The 12,575-nt window shown below is 47.1% G+C and overlaps 2 protein-coding genes across 5 annotated transcripts in view; both read right to left on the bottom strand.

Annotated features, from left to right (window-relative positions):
• Positions 1 to 12,575, bottom strand: part of LOC309384268 (uncharacterized protein) — a 160,375-nt gene that overhangs the window by 103,280 nt on the left and 44,520 nt on the right. Inside the window, exon 1 of one of the 4 annotated variants that reach the window (XM_081937558.1) lies at positions 6,560 to 6,628. The exons of the other annotated variants lie outside the window; for them this stretch is intronic. The gene's annotated coding sequence lies outside the window, so the exon portion shown is untranslated. Of the gene's footprint in view, positions 1 to 6,559; positions 6,629 to 12,575 lie in introns of those variants that run through there. 4 annotated transcript variants of the gene reach the window in all.
• The window catches only part of LOC309384248 (uncharacterized protein), a 149,508-nt gene that overhangs the window by 113,788 nt on the left and 23,145 nt on the right, over positions 1 to 12,575 (bottom strand). Inside the window, exon 2 of the mRNA XM_081937500.1 lies at positions 7,667 to 10,989. Coding sequence (XP_081793626.1) covers positions 9,634 to 10,674 — 1,041 coding nt within the window. The 5' untranslated portion in view covers positions 10,675 to 10,989 and the 3' untranslated portion in view covers positions 7,667 to 9,633. Of the gene's footprint in view, positions 10,990 to 12,575 lie in introns of the transcript that reaches the window.

Genomic DNA, 12,575 nt, shown 5'->3' with positions numbered 1-12,575 from the left:
TATGTGGACTGTCTGGCAGGCCAGATCTCGTGCCTCCCCCACATACCTTTGCCTGCTGCTGCTGCTATGGTGGTGAGGTGGCCTAAATGTCAAGAAAGCCGGTGGCGGAGGAAAGCAGAGGCTGCCTCTTTTCTATCCCTGCCCTGAATCAAGGAATCTGGCGGGCAGGCAGCGCTGGCCAGGGCCTCAACAAACAGCTTCTCTCTCTCACACCCTCAGCCTGAAGCAGTGTCCGGAGGCAGCCTGCACTGCCCCACAGCCTTTACTGGCTTTCTCTTTCTCTGTGAAAGAGTGGGAAAGAAAGCTGGGCATCCCGAGACATCCCACTCTGACTCAACTCAGGTTTCACTTGGTGGGAGAGGAAAGCTTTGGAAACTGCCTTTTCATTTACATTCATCATCAATATTGTAACCCGTCCTTTTATTTCTACAAAAAATGATTTGTATTTACCACAATTAGCCTCTTTGAAGGCCAATGGGAAGGCGTGGTATGAATTTCACGCATGACCCATGGAAATACAGACACTCACACTCTCAATGCTCACAATGCTTCCTCACTTGGGGTGCACCACTGTTTTATCCCATCACTTTCAGGAAGACTTGTGATGAAAAAATAGAGACATCCTCTGAAAATAAGCCTTATAGCCAATCTTATTTTGGGGGGGAAACGGTATCATCAAATAAGTATCATCTCGCGCCTACAGGAGAGAGCTGCGGCACCTCAGCGACCCCCTGGCCCTCTACATCGAGCAGGTGCGCGCGATGGAGCTGGAGAACGACCGGCTGCTGCAGGGACTGAGAACTGTCTATATTCTAGGGCAGACCTGATTTTACTGCGGGAGTCCCCCCTCTCGCAGGTTTGGCCCTCCGCCCTTAAGAGGGCCCACCTTGATGAGGGATACATTAATCCAGAGAGGTGGGCGAGGCGCAATCTTAGGGGTTTTTTAGTTAAATGTTTGATTCGTTTTTTAGGGAGTTCCAGGGTGGGGGGAGGGGCTAGTCAGACTGAGGGAGGGACCAATGCCAAGCCGGCGGGTGGAGTTAATAAGGAAGTGACGGAGCCATTAAGGGGGGGGAGTAGTGATATCCCAGAAGAGGGTCTTTTTATTCCAACGGTCGTGGGGAGGGGCAGGTGCGAGGGTAGCCAGAGATCTTATCGCCGGTTGGGAGACCGGGGCCGTGGTTGTTGGGTACGGCCGGTCATATGTCCCAACCCCCGCAATCTAGGTGGTCAGGCCCTACAGAGCCAGGGCCCGAGACTGATGCTATGCAATGCCAGGTCCGTTGTCAACAAAGCCCCCCTCATTAACGACTTGGTGTCGGAGGGGGAGCCGGACCTGGCAGGAATCACGGAGACCTGGCTGGGTCACGAGGGAGGTCTCCCTCTCGTGGAAATGTGCCCGCCAGGTTACCGCGCATTTCATCAGTCATGGGCACTAGGCAGGGGTGGTGGGGTAGCGGTCATTGTGAGGGAAGGTCTTGAGCCGAGAGAGACCACTGTGCCACAGTTAACCGGTTGTGAGTCCCTATGCGTGAAATGGGGCCCAGGGAGACAGCTGGGCCTGCTGATTGTATACCTGGCTCCTTGCTATGCATCAGCAGCCCTGCCCGAGATCCTCGAGGTGATCGCCGAGATGGCAGTTGAGACCCCCAGGCTGTTGGTCATGGGGGACTTTAACTTGCCATCAGTAGGGGAGACATCCGAGGTTCATGGCTTCCATGACAGCCATGGACCTGACCCAGGTAATTCAGGGCCCCACACACGAGGGAGGTCACACACTGGATCTTATCTTTATCTCTGGCCGGTGGAGGAGTGATCTGGGAGTAGGGGATTTAGTTATTACACCCCTGTCATGGTCAGACCACTCACTTCTCCGGCTCGACTTCCCAGCCGCTACTCCCCATCGCGGGGAGGCGGATCCGGAATGTCCAAGATGGTTCCGCCCCAGATGCCTGATGGAACCTGATAGGTTCCAGATGGAGCTTGGGCCATTTCCTGTAGCCCTGACCCGCACCCGGATGGAGGACCTAGTGGCTGCATGGAACAGTGCGGCCACCGGGGCCTTGGACTGGGTTGCGCCTTTGCGGCCTCTCTTGCGGCAGCAAACCACCCAGGCCCCTTGGTTTACCGAGGAGCTGAGGGTGATGAAGTGCCGCAAGAGACGCCTAGAGAGCAGATGGAGATTGTCACGCTCTGAATCTGACCGATCACAGGTGAGAGCCCATTTACGGACTTACCTTTTGGCGTTAAGAGTGGCCAAGCGTCAGTACTGTGCCACCCTTATTGCGTCCGCAGATAACCGCCCTGCCGCCCTGTTTGGGGTAACCCGCTCCCTCCTTCAACAGAGGCCGTGGGAAGCCCCTTTGCAGGGTAGAGCAGAGGAATTTGGGGAGTATCTGCAGAACAAAATCGCTCAGATTCGAAGCGAGTTGGTCTCTACTAGTGGTCTAGAGGGGACGTCGGAGGTGGGTCTTGAGGCTCCACTCTGGGAGGAGTTTGACTCTGTTACTTTCGACGATATGGACAGGCTGCGTAGGCGACTGCGAGCCACCACATGTTTACTGGACCCGTGTCCCTCCTGGCTTGTACTGGCATCCTGGGAGGTCACACGAGGCTGGCTCCAGGAGTTAGTTAACGCTTCTTTGAGTGAGGGGTTCTTGCCGGCCGTCCTGAAAGAGGCGGTGGTGAGGCCCCTACTCAAGAAGCCTTCCCTGGACCCAGCTGTGTTAGCCAACTACAGTCCCGTCTCCAACCTTTGCTTTCTGGCGAAGGTTGTAGAGAGTGTGGTGGCACAACAGTTTCCACGCCACCTGGAGGAAACTGATTATCTGGACCCACGCCAGTCCGGTTTCCGGCCCGGCCACAGCACGGAGACGACATTGGTCGCGTTGGTGGATGATCTCTGGAGGGCCAGAGATGGGGGTTGCTCCTCCATCCTGGTCCTACTAGACCTCTTGGCGGCTTTTGATACCATCGACCATGGTATCCTATTGCATCGACTGGAGGGGCTGGGGGTGAGGGGCACCGTTCTGCGGTGGTTCTCCTCCTACCTCTCTGGCTGAGTGCAATTTGTATTGGCAGGGGGGCAGAGGTCGACCTCGAGGCCGCTCACTTGTGGGGTGCCACAGGGGTCGGTCCTCTCGCCTCTCCTGTTCAATGCATATATGAAGCTGCTGGGCGAGATCATTCGTGGGTTCGGGGTAGATTACCATTTGTACGCGGATGATACCCAGCTGTAAATCTCTACCCCGAACCACCCCAACGATGCCGTCAAAGTGATGTTCCGGTGTCTGGAAGCCATACGGATCTGGATGGGAAGTAACAGACTCAAGCTCAACCCGTCCAAGATGGAGTGGCTGTGGCTACCGGCACCCCGGTTCAACCAGCTGATTCCATCACTGGCCATTGGGGGCGAACATCTGGCCTCCGTGGATCGGGTATGCAATTTGGGCGTCCTCCTTGATGCCCGGCTGTCAATGGATGACCATGTGACAGCCGTGGCAAGGGAGGCGTTTCACCAGGTTCGCCTGGTGCGCCAATTGCGTCCCCTATTGGACTGGAACGCCCTTCGCACAGTCACCCATGCGCTTGTGACGTCCCGGCTAGACTACTGTAACGCTCTCTACATGGGGCTCCCCTTGAGATGCACCCGAAGACTGCAGTTGGTTCAGAATGCGGCCGCGCGGGCAGTCTTCGGAGTCGCTAGATACTCCCACGTAACACCTTTCCTGCGCGGGCTGCACTGGCTACCTGTAGCTTTTCGGGTGCGTTTCAAGGTGCTGATTATCATCTTCAAAGCGCTCCATGGCACAGGGCCTAGTTATTTGCGGGATTGTATCCTGCCCCACACATCCCTTCGGCCGATTCGCTCACACAGAGAGGGACTCCTCCGGGTGCCGTCCAGTAGGCTGTGCCAGTGGGAGACGCCCAGGGGAAGGGCCTTCTCTGTGATGGGCCCGACCCTCTGGAATGACCTTCCCCCTGATATTAGAACAACCACGGACCTCCGCTCCTTCCGTAAGAAGCTCAAAACCCACCTGTTTAATCTAGCCGGCTTGGCCTAATTCCAGCTCTCCCACCTCAGTCTGTATTTTTAAATTTTGGTCTTAGGCTAAGTTTTTAATTTTTATAAATTTGTACAGGGGTTTAAAGTTTAATTCGATTTTAACTATATTTATGATTATTTGTAAGGTTTTTAATTTGGTACCTGTACACCGCCCTGAGTCCCTTCGGGGAGAGGGGGCGGTCTAGAAATCAAATAAAATAATAAATAAATAAATAAATAAATATACCTGGAAGTGCTGGGGATAGATTACACAATTGCAGATATATGCAAAGAGAGAGAAATATACATATCTATAGCTTTATGTATGTGGGAAATTGATTTCTTTCAACCCTGAAAAAATGTCCCCAAATGGTTGCAGTCAAACCTTTTGAGATAATTTTAAAGATGTGGGGGCTTTATGTAATGAAATGAGGCTTAAAGCCTCTGCAAGATTTGAAGCACCAATTTTGCCCATGGGGCAAAAAATACTGCCCACAACCTCTCTAGTGACATCCCAATTCATGTAGTCTAAAAAAAAAGTTCAATCAATCAATTCCAACTTCTTGCAAATTATATATATGTATGTATGTATGTATGTATGTATGTATGTATGTATGTATTTTATATATATATATATAAAAAGTTGGAATTGATTGATTCATTTTTTTAAAAAATCCCACAAACATGTTTCCCTGCACATGATGGTGAGAAACATGACTGAGAAACGTGATGGACCGGGAAATCAGGTTAGCAAAGAAATGCTTGGGGGAAGTGAGTGGCATCTGGGCAGGTGATGGGTAGGGCAAGCTCTGGGGTGCAGCAGTGCACCACAATGGGGAAATGGTGCGGACAGCATGAGAGAAGTTGGGGTTACCACCCACCCTCGGCTCCGTCTCGCAATCGGGGCTTCCATGCCTAGGCGTGCTTGCCCCTTCCTTTTTTCCCTCCTTCACTGCTGGCCATCACTCCATTCGGCTCCTTTGTGTGCGGGTATCTGCTGGAAGGATGTGCCTTGTTGCCCCCTTGTGAGTGCCGCCCTTCGCTGCCCAGCTCCTTCGCCAGCATGGCTAATGGGGAGCCAAGATCTGGCTGCCTGCAAAATGATCCTTTCTGAGATCAGCCCAGCCTGTGGTATTTGAAGCGCAGGGGCCACAGGTCGTCCATGGGCGTAGGCAGAAGCAGCTCTCCATGGGCAGCGCTTGCTAGGGGACCCAGGAGCTACAGTGAGGGCTAGGAATGAGAAAACTGTATGAAGGGTCCACTTGTATGAGAGATTGCTGCAGGTCAACTCTTCCCATAGGTTAGGTCTGCGTTTTCAGTACTGTTGTCGCTAGCAACAACTGATCTGGCTGTCTCTGAAAACAGTAAAGGCCAAGTTCAACAACCTCTTTAGAGCCAGGTGATCAAGTTGCTTTCCAGACCGCCAATGTTTTTACATTAATGCCCCTTCCCTCCTCCCGACTTCTAAAGAAGACAGAGAGGTGGGCAGTAGTTCCTATGCAACCGGAATCTATGAAACTTGCACTTGGCAATTTCTCTGCCCCGTTTTGGCTGTTGTGTGAGGTGTTCCGAATGGCTATATAAAACCTTTAGCAATGCTTTTCTATTACCAACAGAAGAAAATACCAGTAAATGTAACCAGTACAAAACATCTGGGTGATGATAGATGGGGCAAGCTCCATGGTGTTGCATTGCACTGCAATGGAGAAACAGGAAATGGAGCGGCCGATGTGAGGGAAGGAGGCTGCTTTCCTTTTAACTTCTCCCTGCTCCTTCTTCCCTCTTGCCGACCGCTCCATTTCCCATTTCTCCACTGCAGTGCAGCGCCCAGGAGCTGGAAGATGGGGATGAGCCACACCTTCTCCTCTTGGCCCACCGTATAGAAGATGCCCCTAATTTTCAAGTAAATATATATATTTTTTAAAGTAGCATCTTATACACAGAAAAATACGGTATTTAAAAAAAAGTGCTGCTTTAAGTACAGTCCAACCTGGTTAATACACAGATGTGACACCAATAGGAAACACCATGGCAAGATATGGAAGAAAAAAAACAAAAATCCCAGAAAAAGACCAGTGGCAGATTCTGTCTAATCTTATTGCCAAGAATGCCAGAAGGGTTTCCCTTCAGAGGTTGTGTGAGGTCCATCACTGGTGGCTTTTACTCAGAGACAGGACAGGCATTTGTCTGAAATGATATTGGGTCTCCTGCTTGATCAGGGCGTCTGAATAGAAGACCTGCAAGGTCCCTCCCAGCTCTGTCACAAACCCTCCAGTGATGGGAGCACCCACAACCTCTGGAGGGAAGCCATTCCCAAAGAATCCACCTTCACTTGGAAGAGACTTTTCCAATCTTCCCACCAGAAGGAAAATTGCAGCCACCAGTTTCACAGCCTGCAGCACCAGTGGGCTTAAATTCGGGGAGGGAAGGAACCTGCAGCAGCAGCAGCTGAGATGCTTCAGCCCAGTTGCTTCTCTGCTTCCAGGACTCTCCTCCCACCTGCCCTCAACTCACCTTCCAGCTGCTGCTTCGACCATGGGAAGAGCACAAAAGCCGGTCTGCACACCACTCCCCTCCCATGAGTGATCCGGAAGAGGAAGTTCCTCTGCGCTTCTCCTCTCCCATCCTTCCTACCTATGCAGTACTCGATGGTTTTAACTCCTTCAAGCTCAACCACAGACGCCCCTTGCGGTATTCTTAGCTTTCTAATCACAGGTGTTGCCCTTTTGATCTCCATCTCCAGATAGGAGGCAGAAAAACACACTTGTCCTGTCCCTACTACATTTGCAAAATGTTTTGTTGATTAACTGCTATCAAGTCGGTTTTGACATTTAGCAACCGACCTTTGAAACTGAGCCAAGTGAAATAGTGAAATGTGATGTTAGGGTTAGGATTACAAAGATTACCGGTAGCTATTAGCCCTAAAAGTTCATGAAGGTTTTACAGAATTACACAGTCAGCTTTCTTAGGTGTGACTCTCAGTGGAGATCAAAACCTCTCTAATACCCCAACACTTATGACGGATTTCCTGTGGCTCCCAAGCACCTTCAGGCCAGACACTCTAAGGGAGCCAACTTCACTCCTGGTGGCCCGGGCTGCATCAAGAGCACCCAATCTGATGCTTGATTCCTGGAGAAGGAAATTTTATATTTGCTAAATGCCAAATGCAAATTCTGTAAATCTGCCTGCATGGAAATCTCCATTGGATCAGAGAGAAAAATATGCAGCAGGGCTAATGGGGGCTAAGACAGCTGGGGTGATTGTCAATATATAGCAGAAGAAATATTTTTAAAATACAGTTTTAAAAGAAAACAAAAGGGAAGAGTAGAATATCCCACCAAAGCATATGGTTGACTAATAACCAGGCTAACCCTTTTAGAGGGACAGCCTGCACTGTCACTTTCAATGCAGACCCAGTAAGGTTTGGATGATGACAGTGGTCTTTTAGCTATTGGATCTGAGCTCTGTTGCATGGAAGAATCTGGAATAAAATAACTGCAAGATATAGTTTATTGATTTCCTTTTCCTTCAGGAACTCAAAATGACATACTAAGCATGTCCTGTGTACCATGCTGTAATTTACAAGGTCAATATACACACAAGACAGCCTGCACTACCTACCAACAATGTGATCCACTAGAAAAAAAAATTGGAACCAGTCCTCTGAATTGTGTGAGTGAAATGAACAAACTTGCTATTCTTTGGTTACTTCTAAACTCAGCAAAATCAGGACCATTCATCTGCATAGCTTAAATATCTGTTCATTGCTCCAAATAATGTTCCTCTCTTTACTTGTAGGGAATACTTGGAAAACGTTTTGACCTTTTTAAAAAAGGAAAATGATGGCATGGTATAATACGTATGTCATGTGTTGTTATTCCTTCCAGTTATTGGCCTATTTTTAAGAATTGCTAAGGACCAGATGACTTTTGGAGTTTGTATTGTATCTTAATTTCCAGGTTTTTTTTTAAATAGGCCCCTTACCAGAAGCAAGTTTATGCAGCTGCTTTGTTAACTATTTTCTTTTCTTTTTTTGAAAAGTGTTTTTATTTTTTATTCTCTTACATACAGTTGTAGGTATACATTCACAGTTATTCTTCTTCTTTACATTAAAAAAACCCCACTGTATGTGTAGAGTCCTCATCACTGAGCAAGAATTGGGAAATGAGCTTTACATTACCTTATTATTAATTTCATTTATGATTAAACTTAATCAGTCCGTCTTGCAGTTTGAGGCAACTCTGAGCGCCTTGCCCTAATGGTCATAGCAACACGGGACAATACCCATTTTTTCCCTTGTCAAAAGCTATGGATACTTCTAACATGATGCATTTTTTAAAATGAAACGTTTTCAACTGTACATCCCTCCCCCTCATGTTAAGGTAGCAAAACAGAGAGGTTTGTCCCTCCTCTGTGTGACAGGGGCGGACAGTGTGGCAAAATGGCAGCCTCTTCCATCAGTGCACTGCATGGCCCAGAGATGAATGCAGGACCTACTGAAAATGGTGGCTGCTTCCAGGAGACAGTCATGAGGCCCAGGGATGTTGTCCTCTCCTCAGTGGTGCAATTCAATTTTTTTTAACCACCGTTTCTATGGGTGTGGCTTGTGGGCGTGGCAGGGGAAGGACACTGCAAAATCTCCATTCCCACCCCATTCTGGGGCCAGCCAGAGGTGGTATTAGCCAGTTCTCTGAACTACTCAAAATTTCTGCTACCGGTTCTCCAGAACCTGTCAGAACCCACTGAATTTCACCCCTGCCTCCTGTCCTTCCCCAACACGAGGATCAGAGATCTTCAAAAGATAAGGAGGAGGAGGGTGTGAGGCCTGGTGGGGTGGGAGTGAGACCTAAGGACTGCAGGGACCCAACGGGAGTGTGAGAAAAAACCTGTGTGGACCCTGGGGGGTTGAAGGCCAGGGATGGGAAATAGAGCACAGGGTGTCTTGGAGGGTGGGAGAGGTCTAGAGATGCCTGTGGCAGGCAAGCCTGGCCCTGCTCTAGGCCTCCAAGAGTTTTCCCCAGCCCCGAGGTAGCCAGTAGTCCTCTTAGTGACTCACACCTTCAATTAATGGCTGCATTAGAGGGAGCAAGGGGATCCAGGTAATTAAGGAAATCACTCTCACTTAACAGCCCTTGTAACATGCCACCATAATCTCAAGGCCGTGACGGTTGTATCTTGAGAACTAGTTATAGGCTGGCTGGGGAATTCTGTGGCTAAAAATCTGGAGGTAGAAAATTGAAACTCCACATATGGGAGTTACATAATCAATATAGAAAACTATCGTCCAGGAACCATAATGAGGAACTTCACTACTTCTACAAAAGGAAATATCCAGAAACTGTTGCCGATAACCAGAAACAAGACATTCTGCTCATCACCAGAAAAGTTAGCCTTTTTCCATTTCCCTTTTCTCTCCATCTATGTCTAATCCTGAGACCTGTTTGAGTAAAAAGAATTAGGCCAGAATTCAAATAGTCAATTTCTCACCTACACTTTCAATGGGATATTACAAATGAAAAGCCTTCTCTAAACCCATCTCCCCTTGCCTCATATGTGTTTCTTTGTGTGCAATAAGGGGTGATTTATGTCTAAGGACTACAGACTGGACATTTGAAAGATTTCTCCCCTGTGCGAGTCCCCTGCTGTCCCACCAAATCAGAATTCTGAATGAAACTTATTCCACAATCCAGACACTCGTACAGTTTCTCTCCTGTGTGTGTCCTCTGGTGTCTCACCAGGCTGGAATTACAACTGAAACATTTCCCACAATCAGGACATTTAAAAGGTTTCTCTCCTGTGTGAGTCCTCTGGTGTGTCACCAGTTCAAAATTACGACTGAATCTTTTCTCACAGTCAGGACATTCAAAGGGTCTTTCTCCTGTGTGAATCCTCCGATGTATTGCCAAGCTGGAATTTTGAGTGAAAATTTTCTTACAATCTGGACATTCATATGATTTCTCTCCTGTGTGAGTCCTCTGGTGTTTCACCAGGCTGGAATTACGACTGAAACTTTTCCCACAGACAGAACATTTAAAAGGTTTCTCTCCTGTGTGAGTCCTCTGGTGTATCACCAGTTCAAAATTACGACTGAATCTTTTCTCACAGTCAGGACATTCGAAGGGTTTCTCTCCTGTGTGAATCCTCCGGTGTATTGCCAAACTGGAATTTTGACTGAAATTTTTCTTACAATCTGGACATTCATATGGTTTCTCTCCAGTGTGAGTCCTCTGGTGTCTCACCAAATCAGAATTCTGACTAAAACGTATTCCACAATCTGGACACTCATACGGTTTCTCTGTGTGAGACCTCTGGTGTATTATCAGCTTGGCCTGTGCATTATAGCTTTTGGCACATTGACACAACTGGTAAGGCTTTTCTCTGGTGTGAGCCTTTCCAGAACAACTGTTCTGACTAAAGCTTTTGCTGCATTGGGAACACTGATATGGCTTTTCTCCAGTGTGGATCCTCTCGAGCATAATTCTACAATCTTTGCTTTTGCCAGATCTGTGGCTCTTTTCCACCACTGACATTCTTGGATTCTCAAGGACGTCAAAAATACTCTGAATGCCTTCTTGGATGGAGCGTTGATTCAAGGTACTGTTTCCTTCCCCCGAAAGTGAGGCCTGCATTATTGTCTGTCTTATATGGCTGTCCAAGTGACCTTTTCGTTTCCACTGACTTCCAGATATTTCCCTCTATTTCTGAACTAGGAAATTATCCCCCTTGATATTTTGATATGTTTCTTCCACATACACTATTTTTGTCCAGCTCAAAACTCTTTTCCTGGTTTTGTCTTCCTTGTCTCTAATCTACTGGGGAAGAAGAGGAGTTTTGGGGTTTTCCGGAGGAAATAAAAATATTTTGCTTGTTGCCTTGGTTTGCTTTGCATTTTAATGCTGCTTGTGATTCAGTTTTCCACAGTGCTCTCTTTGGCATTCTTTTCCCTGTAAGATTCACATAAAAGGGTTAGTTTAATTATGGTTCATAAAATGGCCACATAACATTAAAAAAAAAAAACAGATCCAAAGGCATACATTAGAATAAAAAGTATACAATACAATACAATAGTAGAGTTGGAAGGGACCTTGGAGGTCTTCTAGTCCAACCCCCTGCCTAGGCAGGAAACCCTATACCGTTTCAGACAAATAGCTATCCAACATCTTCTTAAAGTAAAGTAAAGTTACCAACATGCTAACTTAACCACTTACATTAATTATTTACATTTTCAATATACACGTGCACAGGTACAGTATAGGTGCTACCTTGCTCAATAGTAGTAACTGTGAGAGGGATCTTGGAGTCCTAGTGGACAACCATTTAAATAGGAGCCAGCAGTGTGCAGCAGCTGCCAAAAAAGCCAACACAGTTCTAGGCTGCATCAACAGAGGGGTAGAATCAAGATCACTTGAAGTGTTAATACCACTTTATAATGCCTTGGTAAGGCCACACTTGGAATACTGCATTCAGTTTTAGTCGCCATGATGTAGAAAAGATGTGGAGACTCTTGGAAAGAGTGCAGAGAAGAACAACAAAGATGATTAGGGGACTGGAGACTAAAACATATGAAGAACGGTTGCAGGAACTAGGTATGTCTAGTTTAATAGAAAGAAGGACTAGGGGAGACATGATAGCAGTGTTCCAATATCCCAGGGGTTGGCACAAAGAAGAGGGAGTCAAACTATTTTCCAAGGCACCTGAGGGTAGAACAAGAAGCAATGGGTGGAAACTAATCAAGGAGAGAAGCAACTTAGAACTGAGGAGAAATTTCCTGACAGTTAGAACAATTAATCAGTGGAACAGCTTGCCTCCAGAAGTTGTGAATGCCCCAACACTGGAAGTCTTTAAGAAGATGTTGGATAGCCATTTGTCTGAAACAGTATAGGGTTTCCTGCCTAGGCAAGGGGTTGGACTAGAAGACCTCCAAGGTCCCTTCCAACTCTGCTATTGTATTGTATTGTATTGTATTGTATTGTATTGTATTGTATTATTGTATTGTATTGTATTGTATTGTATTTCAAATATCCATTCAGTTCTGAAATTTATTTGTTGACTTGGGTCAATCCATTAATTTAGGGAATTGCAAAGAGTTATCATCAAATATACCTGGAAGTCTGGGGACAAATTATGCATATTCGCATATATGTGGGTACACATTTTTGACCTTAGAAGGATGGGAGTGGGGGGTTTAATTGATGAAATGATCCCAAGATCTATGGTGAGATTTAAAGGACCCATGGAAGTTCACTACTCCAAATAAGAAAGAGGTGAGAAATACTGTCTACAATCATGCTGATGACATCCCAATTCAGGTAGTCCTCACTTACTGAAAGCCATTGGCACGGGCAAGTCCATTCCTAAATGGCATGGTCATTAAGAATGACATCACTTACCTATGCCTACTTGCGAAACCCTGGCTGTGGCCATTAAGTGACTCACTGTGGTCTCCTCTGTGCAATGTAACGTGACTGCAACTTCCTTTCAATTTCCAATTGATTTTGTTTGTTATGAGTCAGTTGTGTATGTTCCAAAT

The sequence above is a fragment of the Natrix helvetica genome (assembly GCF_964273705.1).
Source record: "Natrix helvetica genome assembly, chromosome: 1".
Lineage (NCBI taxonomy): Eukaryota > Metazoa > Chordata > Lepidosauria > Squamata > Natricidae > Natrix > Natrix helvetica.
This window is presented reverse-complemented; position numbering and strand designations above follow the sequence as displayed.